Below are 27,445 nucleotides of genomic sequence, written 5' to 3'. Positions count from 1 at the left end.
AAGTTTTGCTTTCTGTGCGGCAAAAGGCTGGAATGACCTTCCGTTCCATTTGAGAAATGCCGCTGATCTTTTGGCATTCAGGAAGGGACTAAAAACCTGGCTTTTTGATACGTAAAACTCCTTTCTTCTGTTTTATTGCTCAATGGATAAGTAACTAGCGCCAGGACACCCTTGGGTAACCGCTGTGCTCTAAAAATATCTATAACATAACAATGGATTTTCTCCTCTACATGAAAAGGACATTTTCAGTTCTGCAAGATAAATGTAATTGAGATTGATTAGCAAGGAAAGTAGAAGAGCCTAGATGAGCTTGTAGTTGATTAGTAACCATCTGCACATGATTTTGTTGTGGACTAGTAGCCCAGTCGGATTGAATCCTACCTCTGTGCAGTGCTAACTGCAGTTGCATCTGTTTTGTATATGTGTCTGTTATGAACTGCCCACTTTTTCCTTGTTTTGGTTGAAATGCTTGGGACCCTTTTTTAGGTCTCACCTGAGCCCGCGCATGCGGAGCTCAGGCGAGACATTTAATGAGTGGGCTTTAAAAAGCCGACCACATCTTTTTGTGTGCTTAAGAGCGTGCGGTTACTCGCACAGTTACGAGCAGAGGCGCCATCTGGCTTTCCTCTCTAGTCATGGGCTCGCATGCACGCACCACTCGCCTGCTTGCTTTCTGATGTTTATTCTCTCTGGCTTTTCTATTGCTAGCATGTACCTTCATATGTAGATATATTTATCCACATTGGTAGCAATACATCTTTTCTTTTATCTGGCTTTTGTGTTCCCAAGATCGGAGTTTAAGAGATCTCAATCTGTTTCCTTTTTCTCTACACATTTTTCTCATTGCTTGCTCTTTTATGCCGAATGCCCTTTCTCTTTTGCCTGCCCCTGTCCCTGGTGCTCACGTCGCTGGTGCTCATGCTACCGGTGCTCCCGATCCCCATGCTCCTGCTCCCGGTGCAGTTCTTGCTCCCTGAGTTACTCCTTCCAGTGTCTGCTCCCGGTGCTGCGGCTCCGATGCTCACGGGAACAGTGGCCATGTGCCACCCGGCCTCCTGTCTCTCCTCCCCCGGCCTGTCTGAGCGCCTCTCACCGTCAGCAGCAGCACCGCCCCGCCGCCTCCCTCCCAATCGCCCAGTTACTTCCCTTAGCCACAGCGCCCTCCTCTTTATTTTCGTTCTTCCTCCTGTCTGTTATCACCTCTTCAGTCTCGCCTCACCTTTATCCCCGACATCTACAGTCTTTTTTTTTTCTGTCTCCCTTCAACGTCTGTCCGCACTTTTTCCGCCACTCTTAATGTCTCTCCTTACTTTTGTCTCTCGTCACTCCCCGGATCTTTCATTGCACCCCTCATCAATTCCCACTTATTTCACCCCACAGGTCTCTTCTCATGGCACCTATATCCCCTCTTGCCTCCTGACTCTTTTCCTCCTTGTCTCCCAATTTTTCACGTTTCTCCGCCCTTTATCTTCAACCTTCCTCCTGTCTCTTTCCCTGTCCCTTTCACGCCTTCTGTCTCTTTTCAACCTTCATTTCTCTTTCACTCCTCCTGTCTCTCCCCACCCCTTACTTCTCTTCCAACTTGTCTCCCGTCATCCAGTTTCCCGTCTCCCCGCACTTCTGTCTCGCGTCACTCCTGCGACGCGTATGCTTGTTTCCCCTCACTGTCCTGTCTCTGTTCAGTACTCTAGCCTCCCCACCACAGATGTTCATATATATTTTTTTTTCATACCTTGTTCGCACCTGTCTCTATTCTGTTCTGTTGCACAACAGAATCAAGATGTGTAGACTGAAGCATATCTACAGTCCTTCATGCAACCGTGGAGGAACTGACATAGTTTCTGACGGTTGAGTAAGAGACTTCTCTGCTTCTTGCACTGAGGAAAACAAGAAGGTGATGGATGAAAGGCTTGGATTAATCTTTCTCATTCTATATTTTTCCCTTGTTTTAAAAAAGCGCCCAAGCGAATACTCTCATCTGCCAATTGAGAAAACATGTTCAGGGCATATCTCAAGTTATTAATGCAACATTTTATTAAAAAAGGGTAAGCATAGGGCTTTATAATTTTGCAATACTGGGAAGAAGGCACCTCCACCCCTGGGTTGTGGTAGGCTAAATAAAGTACCAGTAGATTTTGATAGTTATAGCCTCTGGTGTGCCATTTGTAGGGCCCACGAACCGGTAGAAGCAAATGTTAGACCCAAATAAGAACAAGCATTGGCATAGCCAATAGGTCTCGCCTTTGGGAGCTTATAAGTGTTTATCCATGCAACAGTTGATGTTGTTGCACCAAGCATATTGTGCTGCATAACTAAATACTTATAAGGTCCCAAAAGCGAGACCTGTTGGCTATGCCAATGCTTTTCTACTTCCTCTCCTTCCCTGCTCTCAGTGGGAACTGTCCATTGGGTCACTTGACAGCACATTTCCTCTGAGAAGCTTGCCCCACTCACACACTCTTATCCTAGCCTCTAATGTTTAAGTATCCTATTTCTCACTTGTTCTTGCTTCAACTCAGGCCAAGAATGATAACAGAACAGGATAACAAGACAACTCTAGTCCTCATGCACAATATCAAAACATAATTCATTTAGGCTGCAACTGACCCACAATTCCATCTAAAGTACTCATAAGTGTACTAGCTGTGGGCAGTTGCACTTTAGGGCCTTGTTTGGATATAAATCTCTATGTAAATGCAATTGCACACAAGATAACATCTACTTGGGTTTCTTGGAAAGCGAATTATTATTTGGGGTGGACAATTGTAGCAGGCCGTGTCAAAATCACCCCCAACCCTGAAGCATCCGAATATTTTCTGCAAATCCGGAAGGAGCAAGTTCTAAAAATCATTGAAAAACTAAGACCCGAGGGAGCTCTAGGACCCCGCGGGTTGCCAAATGCCCTGTTCCGGCATAATCCTTCATTCTGATCCGAAATCCTCACGCCACTTTTCTCTTCCATCTTAGCATCCTGTACCATCCCAGACTCTTGGAGGGGCAGTAGTTTGAACCCAGTACACAAGTCGGGTGCCCGTTCCGACCCCTCCGTCTGATAGCCTTAATCATTGTGGAGGCAAAAATGTATGCATCAAACTTGTTGGCTGATTTGGAGGACTGGGTCAGAAGAAGTAACCTTATTCCCTACACCCAAACAGGATTCAGGGCAGGGATGGGCACACTCACGAACATCTACGTGGTCACCCTGATAGCCAACCAAGCTCTCGCAAAATCCAGGCCTTTGTACGCATGCTTCATAGACCTTATATTAGCCTTTGACAAATTCCCAAGAGCCAAGCTATGGGCAAAAATGCATAACTGGGGTGTCCCAATCAAACTCCTGGGCGCCATAATCAACTTGTATTCCCAGATGTGGGTTCAGGTCAGGAAAGATGACTGACACAGCATAACCAAAAAGTTCCAAACCCTTAATGGGTTAAAACAAGGGTGTGTGCTGGGACCCTGCCTCTTTAACATCTACATTGCCGACCTAGATAAACAACTACGGTCAATTCAATCTGACCCCCCAAAACTGGGCAACGTCCCCACACCCAGTCTACAATACCCGGAAGACATTGTGCTCCTTGCACAAACACCTGTAGGCCTGCAGCGACTCATCACCAAACTAGGAGCTTACACCATCATGGCCCAACTAACCATCAATCACCAAAAAACAAAAGTGATGTGTTTTGCCAGACGAGTCAAAACTAAGGCACACCGCAAATTCATTTGGTCTTTGGATGGGCAACCTTTGTCCCGGTTGACTCATACAAATATCTAGGTTTCCAAATAGACCGCAACCTCAATTTCAAATTACAATTGGGACAAGGCCGTACCAGAGCTAAATAACTGCAGTTTGCCTTCAGAGTCTTAAAGAAAAAATTTACATGGTGTTCTACAGGTCATTTGCTTAAAGCCATTTCAGCAAAATTCCTGCACTATCTCATACGGCTCGGGAAATTCTAAACCTGAAAGGCGCCATCTCCTTAAACTCAGCACAATCAACCTTCTTTAAGGACCTGTTCTCGATCCCCCGACATATTTCACAATCCCAAACTCAAGTATAGACTAAGAAATCAGACTCCTGACAGACAAGGGGCATTTGCCAAATACTGCTGCAGAATGAGGGATGCAGAGGACAACACCCTTGTGCATCACTGTTGAAAGGAAATCGAAACCCAAGCCAGGCTAAAAAACTCGACGTTCAGTGTTCTGAAAGATTCCCTTGTGGCATTGCAGCTAGAGGAGGCCTGGCTCACCCTACCCACCTATTCCAGTTTCAAAACCGTAGAGAATAAGGCAATGAAAAGGACCTCCTTATTAATAGACAACATAGCGGTCTAAAAAAAAAAAACATGCCTGGGCAGTGATTCAAGGCTATCAGCGGCTGAAACCTCAACCATACCTGCTAGACCACTTTTCTCAGGAGAAAAAGCACTATCTAACGTTACTGTGGCTGGGGTCATTTCCCTCCAAAGATTTGATACCAAAATGGAAATACCCCTGGCAATCCAAGGAATGTCACTTATGCGGAGGATGGGACGAGTCTTTTCTACACTTATTATGCCTCTGCCCTTTCCTGGCAGAGACCCGAAGAACGATCCTTGGAAGCCTTTAGGAATGAACAAATAAGGTCATGCAGAGCAGCCGTCATCCAATGCCTCGGAGGACTATCAACCCAACTGTCCTGTAGAGCTATAAAATTCCTCCAAAACGAAGCAACAGAACTGGGGAAAAAAAGGAAACCATTAACTAGTTTAATAAGTTCCAGTACACCTCGTACAGAAACTCCTTTATGGTATTGTCTGTATGTTTTATACTCACATGTTTTTACTCCAAAATGTACACTTCCTGAATAGTGGTTCCCCCCTCTTTTATGATTTTTTTTTTTTAATGAAATCAAATAAAAGTATTTATTCATTCATTCAAGTGTTTGCCACCACCTGCTAGATATCACACAATTTAAATAAAATAAACCTGTTATCAGTCTTTGTCAATGTGACACAAAGTGGCCTAGCTTAAATCTAAGCTATGTGTTACGTATTTAAGCAGTGCATCCACAGTAGATAATGTCACACAAAACACAATGAAACTCCACAACAAATGTTTAAATATACGGAAAAAAATATGACTAAAATAAAGGGCAAAAATCCAATAAGGAGAACTGGAGAAATGTATTATTAGAATATTAAGTAAAAATAGTGCTTAAAACAAACAGCACCAATTTTAGTACTTTGGAAGCAGTAGACTCGGACCTAGGCTTGTTTTGAACACGATGGAACTCGGGTCAAATACAAGTGGATAGGTCCCCGTAATTGTCTGGAACTTTAAAAAAAAATCCAAATTATTTCTAAGTGCCAATGGAGAAAGGGACCTTAACACTGTGTGAAACATAAAAAACTCCTTGAGCAGGTGGCCACCAAAATTGTAGCCACTGCTGTGGAACTGAAGGGTGGATAACAGAAGCAGATTAGTTGCTCCGGAGCTGTGGAGTTTTCTTGCTGAAATTTCTTTACATCCCAACTCAGAATGGGACTTAGACTTTTTTTTTTGGATGTGCTGGGAGCCTTGAGCGGCACAAAGCTGAAATTCAAGCTGATGGCGTAGCACTGTCAACTAGATGTTTTTTCCTCATAGGGCCACCTGAAGCTCTGTAGGAAAACGTTTCCAAAATGTCCATACTTTCTTCTGGTGCCCAGGCAACACAGAAGTACATTTCGTGCTCTGAGGATGGTACCTTTGGATGCCACATTTATGCCTGGCATCAGCGAGTGGGTGGGTTGAATACTGGCAAATCCCTGCCCATTGAGGTGGAAGTGCCCGTGGGTAACCCTACCCACTTTTCAAAAGTTTCTGCTTGCCCTACTACACAGTACCTACTAAAAAATCATGCAGAGCTCCTCACTCTAACAAAGCAGTATGGTTTTAACCTTTCTTTCCTTGTGCAGAGCCTGTGTGCCAACCCAGAGGTATCATCGGGGTAATGAGCAGTCCCCTCCTTTATGGTCACTCAAAACCAGTTTCGGGGTAGCTTTCCTCTCACTGTGTTGGTGCCTGCCTGACTAGGAAGTGAACGTTTGGGGCTTTCCAATTGTTACCTAACATTTGCTTATGACCGCACAGGCCCTTTTGAAGTTAAGTTCCTGGGCTCACACCAACGGGTCTTCGTGCTAGGGGAATCACCACCCTACTCCAATGCCATTGCCTTTGTTCAGGGTGCAGTTTTCACACCTCTTGTAAGTGTAATTCAGGCCAAGTGCAGGCTTGGCAGTTGCCAGTGAGCTAATGCAATTTAGCCTCCAGCAGTTTTACTTGCGATACATGTCCAATGTATTTAATAGAAGTCCAACTTTACCATTCAATTGGATTTTTATTAAATATAAAATAAGGCTTTGAATATTCTGTTGTGGGTACAGCTCAAAACCTATGGATTTAAGTATATAATCTATACATTGACTTTCCCTATGTACCAGTTACAACCTGGCTGGTAGCCAGGTCATTTTGGGCTTAGTCACTGATGGAGCATGACATTTCTAATGTTCCAAGTCTTAAATATTATGCACCCTACCTTGTGGTCAACAAGGTGTGCTTAGGGATGGTGTATATGCTATTTAAATCCAGTTTTCCTGCTTGGTTTTGAGAGAGCAGGGGTCAAACGTCTGCTTTCAGGCTACACAGGGTGTGCCTGAAACCATGTTTTCACTGCCATTGTAGTGGATGGCACAATAGGCATTTAATTTCCATGCCAGGGGTTTATTTCTGCACCTTTTACTATTGCTTTATAGGAAAGTTAAATGTGTCAATCAGGTTTTATACCAATTTCTATGTGTTTTGGGATCTGAGCACATACACTGGGCACTGGATAGCAGTGGCCAGGTGTTGGATTTCAACATTACCAGTAGGCGAGTCCTTAAAAAATAAAATACATTTAGGGAACAACTCAAAAACTGGTCACTTTGCAACAGGGTCATTCCCATAAAGGCCTCTTGTGGAAAGAAAAACAAATCTGTGTTAGTGGATCTTTTCAAAGATGCTTTAAGGTTTCCTTCTATAACTCAGCAATTGATGATGTTATTTCAAATTGCAGTGCGCTCATATATTTGGAAAGAGATGCGTGCCCATGTTGGCCATGTGTCCTAAGTGCAATGCATGGAATTCATGTTTTACTAAAATCTTGATTCGTTATCCACCGGTGGTTTCGTCATTAAATTTATACGCCTGGGGTGTAGAAATTGAAAGAATCCGTATGAAAACCAGCATCCAGTTTAGCAGCCCCCAAGTTGTTGTGTTGACTGGTAGTAATATTATGATGAAAAAAGGTTGTCATGTTCTTGCAGAGGTGTCTGGATTTCACAATGTTTATGTTCCTCCTAAAAGAGCAATAAGCTTGTTAACAGTTTGAAAATAATCAGGTGTAGGCTCGTTAGTTTGTTCCCAAAACAAGGGGTTTTGGCATCTTAATCGATTTTGTTGAGATATTTGGTGATCTTTGCACCAATTCCAGTCCATCCCCCTCATACATTTACCCAACTACTCGTCCACTTTCTTGCATGTTACCGACCAATCTGTCTGCTAACTCGTCCATACTCAGTCATTTAAGTGATGTGCTCAGTCTCATGAAGCGATGAGCTCAGTTTCATTTAGCTATCCTACTCCGCTATCGCGCCACCCAACAGTTCAGCCACACTCGCTCACACATGAACACGTCAGTCATCCACCCACTTTTCCGAGTTCTTACCAGCTTTGTCATACACCCACTTATCGGTCCACTCTTCCCTCCACCTCTTTATCCTCATACGCTCCTTTTCACCTGCTTGCTCACTCAACCCTCGGCTCAGCCTTGTCACTTCACCCACTAGCCCTCTGCCCATTCAGCCACCCACTTGTTCATATATCCATTCATCCATGCTGCTGTAACTCTTTCCTCTGTCCATCCAGTTTTCTTTCCACGCATTCATATTCCTTGGCTTGTCTTCTCTCATCCATTCTTCTACATCCACCCCCTTTCATCCACTTACCCCTTTCCTGAACTACATGTGTACCTCTCTCCTCTAGATACAGAAATCTTTTCATACCACACTTCTGGTGTGCGGCCTTCCAAATTGAATGTGATGGGGGGCAAGTGACTTGAGACAAGGACTGGGCAGACGTGGCCTCTAGAACTCTAGAATGTACCTCACAGCGGTGCAACTAGAGCCAAATTTCGGGCAGGGGGCTACTAAAAGTTTCAGGGAGGCTAATTCTTACAGCAATAGGCATATTTTCAGGTCGTCGGATGTGAGAGCGCACAGACATGGGTAGGTTGCGCTGCCGCTGCTCGCAGCAGCAGCGGTTCGCTCTCTATGCCACTTGTTTTTCCCCATCCTCTGTGCCCATTTTTTGCTCTGTGCTACTGTTTTCCCCTCTTCTGTGCCCCGTTTCTTTTTTGCTCTGCGCCACTGTTTTCCCCTCTTTTTTGCCCCACTGTGCTTTCTGTGCCACACGTTCTCCCCGCCGCTGTGCCCCCTGCGGCCCCGCCCCCTGCCCACTCGCTGCTCCCGCCTCCCAGCTGCTCCTCCCTCCCACCTTCCCATATATGCCGGACGCTGCACGGCCGCGCACAGTGGGCGTGCCTAAGGCAAGTCCGTCTGCGCCCGTCCGCGCCTGGACCGCGCCCAGCGCCAGATCCCCTGGCCCCCACGAACGCCACGACGCCAGACTGCGATACGCCAGCACCCTCCACGCACTCCACACCGGCCGAGACCACAGCTGCTTCCAGGCCGCCCTGAAACGCACCCAACGACCTTTCTCCTGCCGCACCTGCAGCTTCACCTGCGACAGAGCCACCAAACCACCAAGGACCGGACCCAACCACCTCCACTGCATACTCCTAAAAACACGCTCTGCATGCAAACACGCCGTCAAGATCTGGGACTTGCTCGACAACTCCACCCCAGACGTTGCCTTCCTGCCCGAGACCAGGTGGAGCAACTCCTCGGCTCCTGACATCGCCATGGCCGTCCCAGACGGCTACAAGATCGCCTGAAGAGAACGCACCAACGGAACTGGAGGAGGAATAGCCATCGTCCACAAGCCAAGCCTCAAGGTCTCCACCTACTTCAACGACACTCTGAGCACCGCTGAACACCTGCACTTCAGGATCCACACTGACCCCAACACCACCCTCAGAGGAACACTCGTCTACAGACCAAAAGGACCCCGGCCACAGTTCAGCGACTCCATCGCCGACCTAGTCAGCGCCCAGGCACTCGCCTCCACGGACTACATCCTCCTCGGGGACCTGAACTTCCACCTCGAGAACAACGACACCAACTCCGCCACCCTGATCGACAACCTCAACAACCTAGGCCTCAGACAACTCGTCACCGCTCCCACCCACGCTGCCGGCCACACGCTTGACCCCATCTTCTCCACAAGCACCCACATCTCCTTCGACCGCACCACCGAACTCCACTGGACGGATCACCGCTGCATCCATTCACCTACAAGAAGCCCACCACCACACCCAACAGCTGCCCTGCCGCTGCTGGAACAAAGTCACCGAAGACCAGCTGGCCACCTCCCTCACCCAGAACTCACCACTGACCCCACCTACCCAGACGCCGCCACCCGCAACCTCAGACCGTGGATCATCGACTGCGCCAACACCCTCACCCCGCTCAATAAACCCTCCAACAGCCGCACCAGCAAGAAAACCACCTGGTTCACCGAAGAACTCCAGACCTCCAAACGAGTATGCCGAAAATTGGAGAAGAAATGCCTCCACGAATAAACACCGGACAGCCACGCAGCCCACAAGGACGCCACCTGCAGACATCACCATCTCATCAGATTAGCCAAGAGAACGTCCTTCAAAACCCGCCTGGAAAACAACGCACACAACAGCAAAGAGCTCTTCAGCATCGTGAAGGAACTCTCCAACCCCAGCGCCAATGCCAATGACATCCCGCCCTCTCACAAGAACTGTGCGACTCGCTAGCCACCTTCTTCCACCGCAAGATTGCTGACATCCGCGACAGCTTCAACACCACCATGACCAACCCGACAACGCCAGACTCCACCCCCCCTACGAACACCACACGCATCAACCGCCTGACCTCCTGGACCAACGTCAACGACGACGAAACATGCAAGATCATGAACTCCATCCACTCAGGATCACCGTCAGACCCCTCCCCACACCACATATTCAACAAAGCAGACGCAGCCATCGCACCTCAACTGCAGAAAGTAATCAACATCTCCTTCGAGACAGCTACATTCCTTGAAAAGCTGGAAGCATGCCGAAATCAACACCCTTCTCAAGAAGCCCAAGGCGGACCCCAAGGACTTCAAGAATTTCCGGCCCATCTCCCTGCTCCCGGCGAAGGTTATTGAGAAAATCGTCAACACACAACTAACCCACCACCTCGAGGACAACGACATCCTAAACCAATCCCAGTCCGGATTCCGAAAAAAACACAGCACCGAGACAGCCCTCATCGCCGCCACAGACGACATCAGAATCCAACTAGACAACGGCAAAACATCAGCCCTCAACCTCCTGGACTATCAGCCACCTTCGACACGGTCTGCCTCCGCACACTAAAGACATGCCTCCAAGAAGCCGGAATGCAAGAGAAGGCCCTAGACTGGACCATATCCTTCCTCTCCGGCAGAACCCAGAGCGTCCGCCTTCCCCCCCTTCCGCTCCAAAGCCACCGACATCATCTGCGGCGTACCCCAGGGCTCATCCCTCAGCCCGACGCTGTTCAACGTCTACATGGCCCCCCTCGCTCACGTCGCCTGCCAGCACGACCTCAACATCTCCTACGCCGGCGACACCCAGCTCCCCCTCTCCTTCACCAAGGACCTGCACTCCACCAAAACCAACCTCCACGAGGGAATGAAGGCCGTCGCCGAATGGATGAGAGGCAGCCGATTGAAGCTCAACTCGGACAAGACGGAGGTCCTCATCCTCGGATACACCCCCTTAGCCAGGGACGACTCCTGGTGGCCGACCACACTGGGAACAGCACCGACACCCACCGACCACGCACGCAACCTAGGAATCATCTTCGACTCCACCCTCTCCATGTCGAAGCAGGTTAACACTGTCTCCTCCTGCTACAACAACCTCTGCATGCTCCGCAGGATCTACAAGTGGATCTCCACCGAAACAAGAAGAACGGTGACACAGGCCCTCGTCAGCAGAAGGTTGGACTACGGCAACGTACTCTATGCAGGAATCCCGGCCAAACACCTGCGACGACTGCAACGAATCCAAAACGCCTCCGCCCGACTGATCCTCAACGTCCCTCGCCGCAGCCACATCAACCCCACCTGAGAGACCTACACTGGCTCCCCGTTGACAAGAGGATCACCTTCAAGATACTCACCCACGCATACCTCAACAGCAGTCTCCGCTTCTACACCCCCACCCGCCGGCTCGCTCCGCCAGCCTCGCCGCTGTCCCCCGCATCTAAAGAACGACCTCAGGCGACAGATCCTCTCCTTCCTCGCCGCCAAAACTTGGAACACCCTCCCTACCCACCTACGAGAGACCCAAAACCGGCTTACCTTTAGAAGACCTGGCTCTTCGAACAGTAGCGGCACTCCCCCCTCCCCGCAGTGCCTTGAGACCCTAACTAGTAAGTAGCGCGCTCTACAAGTACAATGATTGATTGATTGATTGGTTGATTAACCTGCGTCCTTATCCCTGGTGCCTGTGCTGCGTATTTGAGAACAACCAGCCCTGCTGCTGTCTCTAATGCATGTGTGTGGCTGTGTTAAGGTTTCACTCCTGCACTTGCTGTACGTGTGGGAATATTTTACAATGGCGTAGTCTACTGTTCGTGTGATTTGGGTCAGTGAAGCTTTTTCACAATCTTTTCACATTCGTTTTGGATATGAACCTAGTGAAGGTTTTGCTTATCGTCCGCCAAAGCTTCCCCGACTGTCCAGCTCGTCGGCACAGACTCTAAAGTGAGCACAAAAGACCACAGAACATAAAATCGATGCTTGTGACCCTCGAGTTTCCCTCCATTTACTCAGAATAGATTCCATTTACTTGGCGCTGGGTTCTCTGTCAGAAGTGTTTGTGTTTCTAGGTTTCTGGATTGTTTGTGGCGTGACTCTCTCGGTTACGGGCGAATAAGGTGTTTCTCGTGTCGTCAGTGCATGGTGCACAAAAGAGGTGTTGCGCACCTGAGACGTAACCGGTCTGGTGAGTTCTGCGCTAATGCTTCAGGACATCATCTGTGACCTAGTAAACGTGGGCAGCCCGAGTTGACGTGCGCGTGACGCTCGTGGGGCACCATGGAAATGGCGGATGTTGGCAGAGTACAGCGTCTGTGCGTTGAACCCCAGCGCCCAGTGTTTAGGACCACGTGGCTCGTTTAGTGCCTCTTTAGATTCGTGAGGTTCTCTCGACAGAAATCACTGGAACAGGTGCATGGACCTGCTCTGCCAGGGCAGTGGCGCCCGTCAAACATGTTGACCCAGTGCAGCACTGAGGCTGGGGTTGTACTGCGCTTGGTGCACGTCAATTCAAAACCATTATGACGAGCCCGGCACCCGTGTGCCGTTCTAGAACATGGTTACTTAGGCGTGGTTAGGCTGCTCAAGATAATGACTCACTAGGTAATTGCTTCATCTCAATGTGTGGAAAACCTAAAAACAATCAGCACGTCTTCAAATTACAGCCTATGGAAAAGCAACATGCCGAGGAGCCTGAGAATAGTATTGCATGTTCACTTACTCATCCATTAAATGCTATGTTGCTCAGCGAGTTAGGCACTTACTTCCTTGGTCTGTGTATAACCGTACTATCAATCGGGCCTTAACTGAACGTTGCTTCTCTGAGCAATGATTATACAGGGGATCGAAGGTTGCACTTGCTGTCTTCTGTGAGAGGGAAGCTTGCTTTGCTACTGCCATGCTGTACCTGTTCTGTGAGGAAACCCTGCTGCTGCATGACTTATGCATATCTTGTGAAGGGGAAGGCTTCTGTTGCCGCCGCCCTAGCTGTGCTTGGTTGTACTCGGAAGGACGAAACTTCTACTGTTTCTTTCCAAGTTCTTCCTATTCTATGAAGAAGGGGCAGCTTATGAAAGAACACATAATGTATTGAATGTAATTGCATTGCAATTCACTGTGAACCACTGACAGTTTCACAATATTTGATGTGAGAGACCAAGAGACCCGTAGTCCTGAGGAAGGCAGCCGACCCCGTTAGGGTGACATTTGAGTGCTGAAACATGTCGATCGAAAATGGGAGGTGGGGGTCAGTTGCTCGAACTTCCTGTTTTTAATCTTGTGGTAGGGAAATACTAGTAGAAACATAATTAGCTCACCAACACTCAGTTTTAATTTAGATCTGACAGTTTAACAAACAGAACATACATTTCGACATCAGAGACATAACCTCACCCAAACTAGAAGCCCATAACTAGGATAGTGTACAAGGGAAGGGATCTACTGTTGTAGTGTACCACCCAAGGCCAGAGAGAGTTCCTCATCCTATGTGCACACATAAATGTAAAGAAATTCTACAGGATTTTTGGCAGTACACAGTCCTTTAACTCATGTCACTCCCTCTTTAGTGTATTAACTACTTATGTTGTACCTGTCTTGTATGTGTGAACGAATCATGGGATGTTCCATCCGGTACAACCAACGGTCCTTTACTTATTGTTTGTGACACCGACTATTGTGTTGCTGCACTTTTGCGTAGGCAAATGTTGTTGTGCAACATTTCAGTCGTCTAACCATATCTGAACGTCTAACTGACTCCAGTCTGTTTTCAGGTTGCTGAGTGTGCTGGATGGGTTGAAGTTCTTTCCACATCTCGACTGCCAAGCACTAGTGGTGAGGATGCATTCTGGAGATTATGGCATATAGTGGGAACATGGGCAATTTTTGATTAGTGTGAGGCTATAATCTTTCAAGTCTGGTAACTGAGGAACTGTATTTTGCACTGAAATGGTTCAAAGAGTTCTGAGTTCAACTCAACAGGCTACAAATATTGTGGTATTCTTGGCCTCAGGTGTCCGAAGGGTTTCGCTCCATATTTGTAGAACTGGGAGGAGTGCTGCAGGGAGGCCATTTTCCTTCTTGCTGTACTTCTGCATTCTTTGAGTCTTGGGGCCAGGTGGGTGGGAGACACTACAAGGCAGGTAGGGCATTGGTTACAAGTAAAGAGGCCGTTGCTCCTTTGCAACGGAATTGCTGATACCAACTGTCGGCCTCTTGATGCCCTGGTGGCTGGATATCAAGTGCCCTCCACTCTGGTTGGGGTTCCATTTCGGTGCCATCTTATCGAACTAGAGTAGTCTACTGCAGGTGAGCAGTAACAATAATATCTAGTGCTCCCAGTTGTTTCAAGGATGTTAAGGTCATTGGTAGAAATACAGATGGGGAGTTCCAAAAACTTGAAAAGGGTAGTGTGGCTCAGCTGTTGGCACAGTTCGCAGACTTTTGTCCTTAAGTGGCGAATGAGCTGGACATTGACATGTGACGAGCAGGAGGCTGCTGCATACCATGGAAAGCATACGTATGCAGGGCATGGAAAGGCATCAAAGCACCCCACCATACATAAAGGTGTTTTCTTTCTGCAGGCATTCCATTTGTTTTCTGAGCGTGGCAGTGGTGTCAGATGTCTGCCACCTGTTTTTTATTTCAAATTGGAGGAGGTCATTAGTTTTGTTGATGTAAGCCCGCAGCAACGACATCTCCACCACCATGTAGTCCATTTTGGGTTCAGAGGTGCCCGTCACACCTTGGATGGTGGCCATAATCTCTCTGAGGGTAGGTTCTGGCTTTTCCTCACTCTGATCTGGTTGCCCATCAATGGTTAGAGATTCGTCCTCTCGTGGGTACCGTGTATTTGACCATGTTGTTCTGTTTCATGGTTTTATTTCCCTTTCCCACCACCAAGGTGAAAGGCTGCCCCGGTGTGCCCTGCCAAATCCCTCTGATGTCGCTTCGAAACGCGATGGGTGATAGACTGTCACTTACCGCTGCCTGCCAAGAGATGGTCGGAGGGGGATACAAACCCATTCCTTAAAAAGATTTAGACCCCAATCCTGTGACCTTTTCAGCGAAAGATTTAATTTCTTGAATTTCTGGAAAAGATAGAGATGACTATTGTTTTGGTGCAATTAAAACAAGCCCACCTTAGCAGGGAGACGTTGCATCCGCTTCTGCTCCTGCTGTCCTAGTCCTGAAACGAAAGGCGACTGGTCAAACTTGCATGATATAAACCTGTTTATCCCCGCAAAAGTTAAAGTGGTCACATATTTCTGGTTCCTTGACCTGAGGAGGGTTTCCAGCTGTGACTGAAAGTTGACGTGACTACATACCTATGTGCCACCAAATGCTCAGTTTTTAGCTGCAGATCCATTTCTGATTTAAAACCGCTTTAAGAGGCATTTTTCGGCTTCTGTCACTAGGTGGTGGAAACCTGGGAGGTCTAGGATTGCACTCACCACACAGGTAACTTTATCGTTTTGTTATCTTGGAAGGTAGTGAACTAGAAGTACCAAATATTTGATTATGTTAATAGTTGCCATCTATGCTTCCATTCAATCTAGGACAGTGGTTCCTAACCTGCGGTCCGAGGATGCCTACTCAGTTTGTGAGTTAAAAAAAATTAAATGCTTGATCTGTAGGAGCAGCACAGATACAGCAAACAGTTGTGTGGATTATAAGTGACCTCAATCGAAGCACTCGTGCACTGCCAAAGAGAGCATGCATTAGGAATGAAAAGACATCCTGATATGCTAGATATAGCAATCTCTCGTATATTACTGTGTCTTTTAGAAAAAATTCAGTTTAGAAAAACTTCCCTTTTTATTTTCGTATATATTTTTGTTTGTGAATAAAATAAATTATTTAATAATCAGTGTATTAGTTTGATGTATACTTGTTTCTGTAGTTTTATTTATCTTTTTTGGAGCGTGAAAATATAGAATTTGCTTAGGTGGGGGACCCTGGCTTCCAATAGTTATTTAGTGGCATTCCACAAGTGTCAAAAGGTTAAGCACCGCTGGTGTAGGAGTTTGTAGAAAGAGCCATCGCATCCTTATGGTCCTTCCAGAGTCCCAGGCACAGTTTTCTTTTATGTGCGGGCACATGAATTTTAAATTTTTTCTACATTTGTTTATATTGTCTTTTCATTTTAAGTACACAGCACTGTGTAACCCTGTGTCTTTAGGGAGAGGCTCCCAACAATGCAGAGCATTATTGAGCTGAGTCTTTGAGTCTGACTTTTAACACTTTGTGGGGTCCATTGAGGGGGTAAGTGGCTGCAAAGGAGTCATCCTCAGGCAAGGAAGTTGGAACAGGATATTTGAGATGAGTGGACGATTGGTGGGGGAAGGAAGGAGAGAGGAGAGGAGGGGCCTGCCGGACACCGTCCATGGAATATCAAGAACTTGAACACCCAGGTATTTAGAGGAGGAGAGCTCCCATCAGCACTGTCCAACTGAAGATTCTGGGGACCTTCCTGTCGTCCAGCTCGATGGGGAAACCACAAGACTTCATCCAATTGACGTGCAGCCTTAGATGTGCCCAAACTCATTCAGGAGTTCCGGTGAATGGGGTGAGCCCTGGGTTAAATTTCCCAGATAGATTAGGACGCTGTCCGCTTATGAGGTAGTGTGGAGTGTCTCACCCCTGCCACAATACGCAAGGTATTGCTTCCTGCTTTAAATCTGGACGCTAATTGGTCAATTCCTAGGGCAAATAATAGAGGAGATATGGGGCATTCCTGGCACGCCTCACTCCTCTGTATGTGAATTTGTTCATTGGATACTGACCCAGTCTTGACCGGAGCGACAGGGTCCGTGTATAGGATCTAAGTCCATCTAATAATCAAGTCAGGGAGATTCATCCGTCTCAGCACTGTTAACAGGTAGGCCTAATTGAGAGTGAGTAAAGCTTTGTACAAGTCAAAGGACAATGTAATGGGTCTGGTGGATTAATCCAGCTCGGAGTGCAGAATGTGGACTAGGCAGTGGATGTTTGGGAATGTGCTTCAGCCGGAAGCAAAGCCACTCTGGTCCGGATAGACACACTTCTAGTATGCAGTTGGCGATGGCTTTACTGATTATTTTATAATGAACATTTAGAATTGATAGTTGTTCACAGTCCCCAGGATCGCCTGTTTCCTGGTTAGGCTTAGGGAGTGGAACCAGTAGGGCTTCTCTCAGGGAGGTTGGTAATCGACCTAGTTTGTACGCTTCAGTATAAAGGTTCAGAAACTTAGGGGCCAAGCACGCTGAGTACACCTAGCAAATTGAGCAGGCAGCCCATCTGTGCCTGGGGTTATGCCCATAAGTAGGAATGTTATGGTCACCTGTATGTCTAGCGAGGTGATAGGGTTACCTACCTTTGTGCTCTGCTCAGTTGCCATGGTTGTCAGCCTGGTTGTGCCTAAATACTTCTCAACTGCATCTGATGGTGGGGTTGAGGAGGCTAGTGTAGAGGTGTCCATAATGGTAATGGAAAATGCAATTAATCCCCAGCTGAGTGACAATGGGGCAGCCATCAATGCTTCTAGTTGATGTTATTGGGTCCTCTCTTTTCGGAACGAATAAGCCAGGCCAAGAGCCTTCCAGACCTGGCTCCTTCCACGTGGCATGTGGTCAGTAAAGCTCTGTAATAGTGTCATTTCAATGGATTAAAAAACTCAGCATGTCACGAGGTCAACTGCGTATAGTGTGCGCTATCGCTGTTGTTTGGTCTAATAGTTGGATTGAATTTATGCTCCATGTATAACTGATTTGAAAGCATCCCGTTTAGTGATAGGTATCTCTGTTCAACCCCATTTTGTCCCTAAAATAGTAGTCTTCGTGAATATTGATTGTACCCAATAAGCTTGGTCCTCCAGTGCAGCAGACTGGAGTTTATAAGTGGGGATTGAGGACCGTCTGCCTCCCCATATTACCTGAATTAGTAAGGAATTGCTGTCGGAATATTCAGTCCCAGATATACAATGCCAGATAACCTGGTGCAGCAGTAAGTCATTGAGGCGCACAGGTACATTTGAATGGGCAGATATAAGGAGCATTCAACTAGAACTGGATTTCTGTGGTGCCGAGCTCTGACAGCACCCAATGTTCTTGCCAAGCGCTAAGGGCTCTAGCCGTTCATGTTGGGGAAGGAGCCCGAAGTCGCAGTCGGATGGGACTTGTCAATATTGTTATTAGTGTCTTCTACACCGTTATAATACCCACCCGAGATCAGTGGGAAGCTGGTATAGCGGGCTAGTTCAGGCGACAAAGAGTCATAATAATCCCCTTGTCCTACGTTGGGGCATACATTTTGTCTATGAGGACTCCCACCCCGTCTAGAATGCCTAATAGGAAGATAAACAGCCCATCTGGGTGGGTATATGAAGTGGTGGGTGAGTTGGATTGAAACACCTGGTTTGATCCAGATCAACAGACCGCAGGCGAAGGCAGAGGATGTGGTGCTAATCATTTGGCCTTCTCACTGATGGCGAGATCTTGGGAGTTCCCCAAAGGAAACGTATGCCCCCTGCAATTAATCAATGTCAGTGGTACTCTGGCGTAAATAAGTGTAAATGTTATGTTGCTTGGGTAATCTATTGAGGCCTCTAACATTCCATGTCGGAACTGAACAGTGGTATAGCAGTTCTATTAGGGAGTTAGTGTTGTGCGCTGTTATGTAGTAGTTAAGAGTAGGTAGAAGGACCAACCTCACAATTTGTGCTCCCCAGTGGAACATCCTCTCATTGCTCCCAGGATCCCCCATAAGCCGGTCTGAAACATAGAACAAGTATAACACCCATAACTGGGCTATGGTTATTAAACCTGCTGGCCAAAAAATGTCAAGTCTATTAGGTTAACTATTATGGTATAACTCAATGTGGTGGTTATGGGGTTCGGGAAGTCAACTGAGATAGCTATTGGAACAATATAGCTTAAAGGCCTTTGCAGTGTGTGCCCTGTTATCAGGGTGGGCTGGGAAAAGTATTGAGCTGGATGATCTTTCTTGGGTGGCTGCTGCCCAGAAGGACTCTCTCGGCTCTGCCTATGGGGCTAGGGAAGATATTGGGCAATACAGCATACCCCATGTGGTCTGCCATTCAGGGTGTCCATGGGGGCCAGTCTGTTTCTGATTTAAGGGCACTGGTGGAGTCTTTTTCCGATCCACTGGATTCCCTTTCAGGCGTGTTTTTGGGATTTGTTCTCCAGGTCGTTCAGCATTTAGCTCTGGAGGCCAGCCAGCTGTTTCGTTCCTCTTGAACTTGTTATGTCGATGGAGGACTCTATTCGTTGTTTGGGGTTTCGCTGCCAGAGGCACCTGTGCCTCCTGCTGAAAGCTAACCTCCGAAAGGATGGATATCAAGATTAAATAGGAGAAATGGAGATTAACTAATAGTGTCTCAAACTATTTGTTAAGTAAGACCATATGTACTCCCCTTGTTTCATAAACACTTCCTAAAGTTTGTAAACTTGGCATTAGTTTATTTTCCTCTAAAACGTGAATATGCTTATTTGTGTTCAAAGTACGAACTCTCATAGCGGAATTAAAAAAAACACCTACATGTGATGACCGTACAAGGTGGATCCGGCCCTGTGCAGTTATTAAAGAAAGACTTAGATTGTAGATTGATGGCATCCTACTCAACATCAAACTCACCATAAGGGCATTTTAAGAATGATTTTTTTTATGTTTATATCCAGTAAGCACAGTAAATGCACACAGGCCCAGCAGATGCCCCGCAAAATGCCCTGGGCAGATCTTCTATATGCAAGCACACACATGTTAATGGTATACCTCATTCATTACTTGCTAATACATGGAATATATTTATTGCTTCAATCATTAACTATTTTTCTCTTTGGCTTTAGAATCAAGATGATGGTGCTGGTCCCAGTGCTGTGGGAAATGACCGTGTCCGAAACCTGCAGAGCGAGGTGGAAGGGGTGAAAAACATCATGTCTCAAAATGTAGATAGGATCTTGGCCCGCGGGGAGAATCTCGACAACCTCAGGAACAAAACTGAAGACCTGGAAGCCAGTGTGAGTACTTAAGCTAACTTTTCATTCAGGTCTGGGGTGGGAGCGAGTGGGTAAGTTTACAAAATGACTATATCAGCAGGACTTCCTTTTTCCATGCCTTTGCCTTCATTTAACTATCCAATTCATTCCCGGAGTCACAGCTATTTTCACCTATACTGAACCACTCCTTTTGTGTGACTGAGTGAGGGGCAAATGTGCCTGTCTGGAATACCTCTGTGACATCTCTGTGTGGGTTTTCTCAGTAAATGTAGGGGTGATCACTGTGTTTTCCCCCCAAAGATCAATTTCTCTGCACACACATTTCCATCTACCCACAAAGTAAATTAGAACATTGGAATGTTGAGTGCTCTATTGAAGACAGTGGAGTGCTACGGACCTCTAATGGCTGGTAAAAGCCCGGAACATCAACATTCCAATGGTTTTTCACAGCAACAGCTGTGAGCCAAGTCCTCCTGGAGCCTGAGAGGATTTCAACCTCCTCGGGCTCCATGAGGCCTTTGTTTTACAAATTAGAACATTCTGCTCTCTAAGGGCATGATGTTCTAATAGACTTAGAGCCCTCTGTATTTAACTCTGTCGGCCATTAAAGGTCCACTCCCTTGTTAAAGGCTCTCGCCTTCGGCTCGGGCCTTTAACGCTGGAGGGGGCTTTTAATGGCCGGCAGAGCCTGCTATGGCTAGCTCTAAGGCTCGAATTAGAACATGGGAATGTTGTGAGCTCCATTGAAGACAATTGACTAGCTCCAGGCTTATCAATACTGGTATAAGCCCAGTGCTCCCACATTCCAATTTGTGTCTTCATGTTTTTCTCTTTTTCATAGAACATTCTACCCTAAGTGGGTGGAATGTTCTAGTAGCCTTACAGTCCTTCTGCCTCTGGCTGTACAGGTCGTTAAAGTTCCTCTCCCTCGTCATATGTGCCGCAAACAGTGTAGTCCGAGGCAGAGGGCTATAAGTCTATAGGAAAGCACTCACTGTATTTGGGTATGGGTAGGCTCATGTGTGTTTTTATCTCAGTCTGATGTACACATAACGTTGCCCACCCATGTTTGCTCCCCCTAAAAAAGTACTAAGCACACAAACACTATGGATTTGAATGTGCTTCTCAGAGCTGGTGGCCAAAAGAAACTGAACAAAAATACACACATATTTCGCTCACATATGTTTAAAGATGCACACATTTATTGCTGTTGTTAAAGTTGTCTTTTACCTGGTTTTTGAAAGCTGCCCTACCCATAACATTCTGGCCGGCTCTTTTTTTCCCCTTCAGTTACCTTGACAAATGGTGAGACCACTGAAGGTGGTGCATGCGATGCTCAATAACAGAGTGCCTCTCTGATCAAAGGCGGTACTCAACATGTTTCCCCAACCATTTTTTGAGGGATGAGTCCCTACTTCTTCTGAGCACATTGTATACAGAGAGAATGGGGTTGAGTTTAAGAGAACAGGAAGCAGTGGCGCTCTGAGCAGTGTGATCACTGGATTAAAATGTTCGTGCAGTAGGCACGCAGTGCAGAACATGACAGGGAGACACAAACCCAAAGGAAAAACAACCCCTGCAGTGGTGTAGGGAGGCCTAAACTAAATTAGAAGAAGAGCTGGTCCTGTGCACACGCTAATGAGACACGTGGTCCTGATGTCCGGTCTCGAAGTTACGTGCAAGATGAAAATTACATGAGAGTTCAAATAAAACGGCAAGCACAAATGTTCATGTTGAAAGCCAGCTGGCTATCATTTTCTGTACTGACCAACAATTGACTTATAAACATTCTTCACCAACAGACTTATAAACATTCTTCACCAACATGAACATTTGTGCTTGATGTTTTATTTGAACTCTCACGTAATTTTTACCTTGCACGTAACTTCGAGTCCTGACATCAGGACCACGTGTCTCATTAGCGTGTGCACAGGACCACTTCTTCCGAGCAGATGACTGGTGGCAGTGGACTGTTGTTGAGATGTGCAGGCCTTTTCACCTGCACCCATGTTGGATACTCTCCTGTAACAATTCAACCAGTCCTCTATAACTGGAGTCCTTTGTATGTGTCTGTCCCTGGTGTTCAACATGGATAATGGATGTCGATTTGGACACCATGAGCATGACTGCACAAGACTAGGGTCTTGCTGCAGTCTGTGCTTTGACCAAAGTGGATGTGACATCTTGTCTGTCTCTTTAGGTAGACCTCCCCTGTCTGATCCTGGAGTTATCTGGTGGGCCGTTCTTGGAGAAGCCGGATTCTTCTGCCAATGGAAAAACTCACTGCTTTCCCTTTTTTGTGTGCTGTTATCTGTCGCCAAGCCACTTTGCTCTGTGGCTTAACCAGTCTGGCCTGAATCAACAAAATTACTTTTTCCCTATCTGACTGTCAAGAGCTATAACTACCTACTTCAGGAGAGTGTGTAAAATCAAGATAAATCTCATGGTTGGTCTGCCTTAATATTAAAGGACGAATTTGAACTAAATAAAGCTTGACTTTGATTCGGGGGGTTTCTTGAACGTATCTCAACAGAAGAATAAACATTAGCCACCTTGAGGCAGAAACTTGTACTTAGTCAAACTTCTAGAGGACTCTTCCCGTCAGTTCTGCGGCCATAGGGCTTCAGGGGCGGGGACATGGCAGTGACTGCCTTGATTTTGGTTTGTGGACATTCCTTGGACTCTGCAGAATTCCTGCTTCTGTGACTAGGCAGAAAAGCTGAAACCTGAACTGTGAGTTTAGGAGCGGACACTTTACTGGAAGGAAGATCTGCACCAGGCCAGCTGGGATTTTGTGGATATCGCTTTGTAGGATTGAGTTTCCCGAGGGCCACAGGACCTTGGCCGCAAGTAAGCCAGAGTCTTAGAAGCACCTGAAGATAATCACCTGAAGTTGTGAAGGCTTTTCCTGACAGGTTTGTGGTAAATGTGCCCCTTGCCTAACCTGTCTTGTACCCTGTTGCGCCTTTATCTGTCCCCCATCCAACCCCAGACGGACTTGGAGGGCTTTCCACTTCACTCCAGTCACCAGTTGTCTCCGTGGCTCCAGCCGATTGTCCTTCTTCTGGAACTATTTGAATCATCTTGCTAGTTCGTATGTTCTGAACACATTGGATTTTACCTTTGCAGTTTAACCCTGACCTATAGTCTGCTTTTAATTGTGACTCATCACATCTTTGGGTCCGCTTGGTGCCCGCAGCCGCTTGGCCACTCATGCTATCTGTAAAACGTGATTCCAAAAGAATTTGTTTGTAGATGCAGGCAGCCTAAAGTTGGCACCACTAGCATAGGCTTGTGCATGGTGGCCCAACTCCAGCTTTGGCCTTTTGATGCGAATACTTGGAGAGACTTCAAGTATCTTTAACTGGTCTGATTCTGACATGTCTCTTCTGGACACCATACTATCTGGTGTGCAGATCCCAGATAGCCTTGTGAAATTGAACACATAGGCTGTGAGCATGCTTTGGCATCCTAAAAGTTAAATTTTTCTAAACTGGGTGGGAGTTTTTGGGCACAGGTTTTAGGGCTCCTGTTTTTTAGTATTAAATGTAGTAACTAACAAAGTTACTCAAACGAAGCAGTGACGTCGGGGTCTGACTAAGAACCCACAGTTTTTGGAAGAATAAATAAGTCTCTTGCCATGAATAACATGCTAGTATATAAACATCTATCACTTTTTCAGTTACCGTATCGTATGCCTATGAAGGTAGAAGTCCAACCATCTATACACAAAAAAGACTGTAGAAGGACAGACTAAGAAATAATCCATTGCCTTCTATGTTGTTTCGGTGTACTGAGGTTTTCACATGCCCCCATACCCTACACTATGTTGCCACTACATAAGGTAACTAAGAAGCTTTGTTTTGCTACATCCCAGCCTCTGGCAATCCATAAAACCAGAAACCTATCAGCGGTTCATTTCTTAAGTTGTTCTTCAGACTATTCCAGAAGTCGTTGCCTGACCCCACCTTCAATAACGAGTATGATTTTTGACTAGCATACCACCTTCAGCTTGGCAGCATTTCACATCCTGCTGTTACCTTGAGAGCCATCAATTCAACATGGATGTCTAGCTTTACATTTACACTGTTTCTGCACTGAGATCCTGGAGGAGAAGAGTGCATTTAAAGAAATTTTGAGCTTCGGTCTATTCACTTTCAGCCAAACATCCTCTTTTTTTTCTTCCAGACTATTGTTACTGTGCCACCTGCATCTCTAGAATGTCTGATGGGAAGTTATGCATCCTTCATATTGTCAACAACTGCCACTAGTGTGAAGTCAAATCAGTGCAAGCCAAGTATAGCAATTACTGTCAGACATGTATTTTAGGTTGGATAGTTTGTGGTTATAATATGCCTTGTGTCGCACGAGGTGGGTAAATATGTGAGGTCATGATGAAGCGAACTTGTCACTGCTGGTATGCATGCTGTTATAGATGTATGTAAGAAGTAATAGCGCACACTTCATGCAGCATTTAATTATTGGGACCTGATAGAAGAATTCTTTCATATTGGTACTGCTTCTGCATTGTTTCATTCTGATGTATTGGCATGGAGTCAGGCTAAGCTTGCTTGATGCCACTTGTGCCACCTGATTGCCAGACTGCAGAGTATCCAGGCGGCAGCAGCTAAGTTAGCACTCTCCCAAACTCGGCGTTCATCAACAACACAAGCACTAGCGGAGCTACACTGGCTCCCAGTAGCTCAAAGGATCCTGTTCAAATCGTTGTGCATTGTGTTTAGAGCACTTCATGGACAGGGTCCTAAGCCGCTTCAAGGTAAATTCCAGTCCTATCCGGACCCTTCGCTCCTCTTCCACCAACCTTGTCAGAATTCCCAGGATAAAGAAATTGACCCCGGGAGGGAGAGCCTTTAGAGTGGCAGCAGCCCGCCTTTGGAATTGTCTCCCCCTAGCAATCAGGAGAATACAAAGTTTGATGCTTTTCCACAAGAAAATTAAGTACTGGCTTTTACCTAAGGTATAATCTCTTAGGGTTATCAGTGGATCTCTCTTGGCAGTCTGCCTTTTTTTTCTCACAGCTGATAGTCTCTTCTTCCGGTCTAAATTACTTCTTAGCGCCAGGATGCCCGCAGGGTCACAGTGCGCTCTCCAAATACCAAATAATAATAATAATAATTGTGGAGTTGGTTGGTGTGTGAGGGATTGTTACTGAACTAAGGGTAACATATGGATCCATGGTTTGACGAGCCTTGTTTTTATTATCTTCTGGCAGCCACAGTAATAAAGTAAATTTCTTATTTGTTCAGATGGGAAATTGCAGCTTGCTTGAACTTCCTGGCTCTTATATTTGAAATGTGGTACTTTAATTTGTAGGAGTTTACTTCAAGTGGAGGCTTTATCTTGGGTAACGATTGTAATTTTTACTGGAGGATTGCTCTGATTCCCTGGAGTGCTAGGTGTGTTCTGCACAAGGCATTCTGCTATGAAACTGGAAGCCAATTCAGCGCCAAGAGGTCTGGAGTAATGTGATACCAGAGGTTTAGTTGTATGAATTGTCTGGCTGCTGGATTTTGGAACCATTGCAGTTATTTTAGAAGAATTTTTTCACTCCAAAATCAATAATTTTTTCATAATATTGGTGAGTGTGTACAAGGGCATCTGTACCTTGAACTGTGTGAGGGAATACCTAGGAAAGATATCGATTTTAGAATTTTCTACATAGATTTCATTGCACAATATATTTGGGGTTCTAAATTTAGGTCCTGTGTACGTGGATTCCTGGACGAAGTATGGTAAAATGTCTACCTTACCGTCACGTTTTTCTGTGTTATTGAAAGTCTTAAATGCTCACCAAAGAAACCTGCCTCTTTAGAGAAATGAAAAGCTCACACCATCAAAATGACCTGCCTCCTTATATTGCCAAGTGTTTTTAAGGAACCAGTAAGCATGAATGAACAAGTTGCCTTTTGGGAGAATGCTGACATATTTTGTGTCACTTCATTCAATCTCCATTTACTCTAAACCACTTCTTTGTGTCAACAGCCCAAGCCTAATTTTTCTATGTTGTTTAACACCGCTGTCATCCTTGTTTTCTACAGTTTAATAACGTTACTGGGGTCAATGCCAAATGTCCTTGTCTTATCCATACGGTGTCTACTATCATGTGGGAATTGTTAAGAAATCCCGTCTGTTCGGGGACGGGCTTGAACCCCAAATCCGCCCCGGCAAAAATGTTCAAACCTGTTCCACACTGAAGGAGGCGTGACTAGAATGGGTGTCAACAGCAGCAGCAACAAGGTGATGGATGGAAAGCTTGACTTAATCTCAGCCATTGGCAACACCTTTGGGCCCCCTTCTTGTCCATCGTTTTTCACCTACAGTGCCACTCTGGGCAAAGGCCTGCCTTTTGCAAATCAGTCCTGACCCTGCTCCTCCTGGGAAAAGTCTGTCCAGAACTCCGAGGCAAAGTCCTCTCCAGAACAGATTACAAGTAACCACAGACCGGTTTCTCCCTACTGCTGGCTCTTCAGTAGAATGTTTATTTAGTCCAGTCTGTGGTTGCTTTTGCTTCCTATTAAAGTAGGCATTGTGTGGCAGTTTGAGATGGACTGTTCCCATGAGGAGCAGGGCCAGTACTGATTTGCATAAGGCAGGTCTTTGTCTAGAGCGGCACAGTGTGTTAAAAACAATAGCTTAGAATGCTGCAGTGTACAATTGTCAGTGGTTCGACTTCTTGCAAGCATTCCTTCCATCACCTTTTGTGTGATTGATGACTAGAAAGGGGCCATGGGGGAATGATGGCAGCCCTCAAACCAGCCCACTTAGCTGACCGTCCTCTGGGAAAATGCCAGGATGTCAGAATAGCAAGTCCAGCCATGTCTGTGGTCCACCACGATGACTTCTTGATTGGTTCAGTTGTGCTTCTGTGCAGATGGACCCTTCAGTTGTCCAAGTTCATCCGCTTTCCTGTATGGCAGGCGTCACACAGCAGCAAGTTAGCTGTGAAGTTGAACAGTACTGCCTGGTGTATGAATTTGCTCTGACCCCTCTTGGGGCCGAATCATGTCCGCCACAGGTCTTTAGTGTTTACGTTTGCCCCGGTTAAGCGACACCCGCTTCCACAGTTTTTCTGGCTCTTCTGTACCAGTGGTGGCAATGGCAGCCATCCACTTGCTCTGCCATTAGCACCGGCCGTCTTGGGTCACTGATCTTTTCTTTCTGCCTTATCACCATTTTCTCAATACCTCTGTCGGTAGGCTAGGAGTGCAGTGCCTCTTTTGCCATGCACTCGGTGTACCTGCTCAGTTGGGAGCTCGCTTCCTTACCATGGTATTTTCTAATCCCTCATGCACCACCTGGTGTGCGGTTGGGTTACATGGGGTAGGGACAAGTCAAGCTCGATTGAGCCTCCAATCTTACAAAGAATAGTTGGACCAATTGGCTTCTTGCTCTGCCCTCTTTGGAATGTTTTTAAC

The 27,445-nt window shown here is 46.4% G+C and overlaps 1 protein-coding gene across 2 annotated transcripts in view; it reads left to right on the top strand.

Moving 5' to 3' along the window:
• The window catches only part of LOC144792041 (vesicle-associated membrane protein 8-like), a 146,710-nt gene that overhangs the window by 99,849 nt on the left and 19,416 nt on the right, over positions 1 to 27,445 (top strand). For both annotated transcript variants that reach the window (XM_078666896.1, XM_078666895.1), the window contains exon 2: positions 19,860 to 20,030. In XM_078666896.1, the coding sequence (XP_078523022.1) occupies positions 19,860 to 20,030 (171 nt within the window). The remainder of the gene's footprint in view (positions 1 to 19,859; positions 20,031 to 27,445) is intronic.

The sequence above is a fragment of the Lissotriton helveticus genome, chromosome 11 (assembly GCF_964261635.1).
Source record: "Lissotriton helveticus chromosome 11, aLisHel1.1, whole genome shotgun sequence".
In the NCBI taxonomy this organism is placed as follows: Eukaryota; Metazoa; Chordata; class Amphibia; order Caudata; family Salamandridae; genus Lissotriton; species Lissotriton helveticus.
This window is presented reverse-complemented; position numbering and strand designations above follow the sequence as displayed.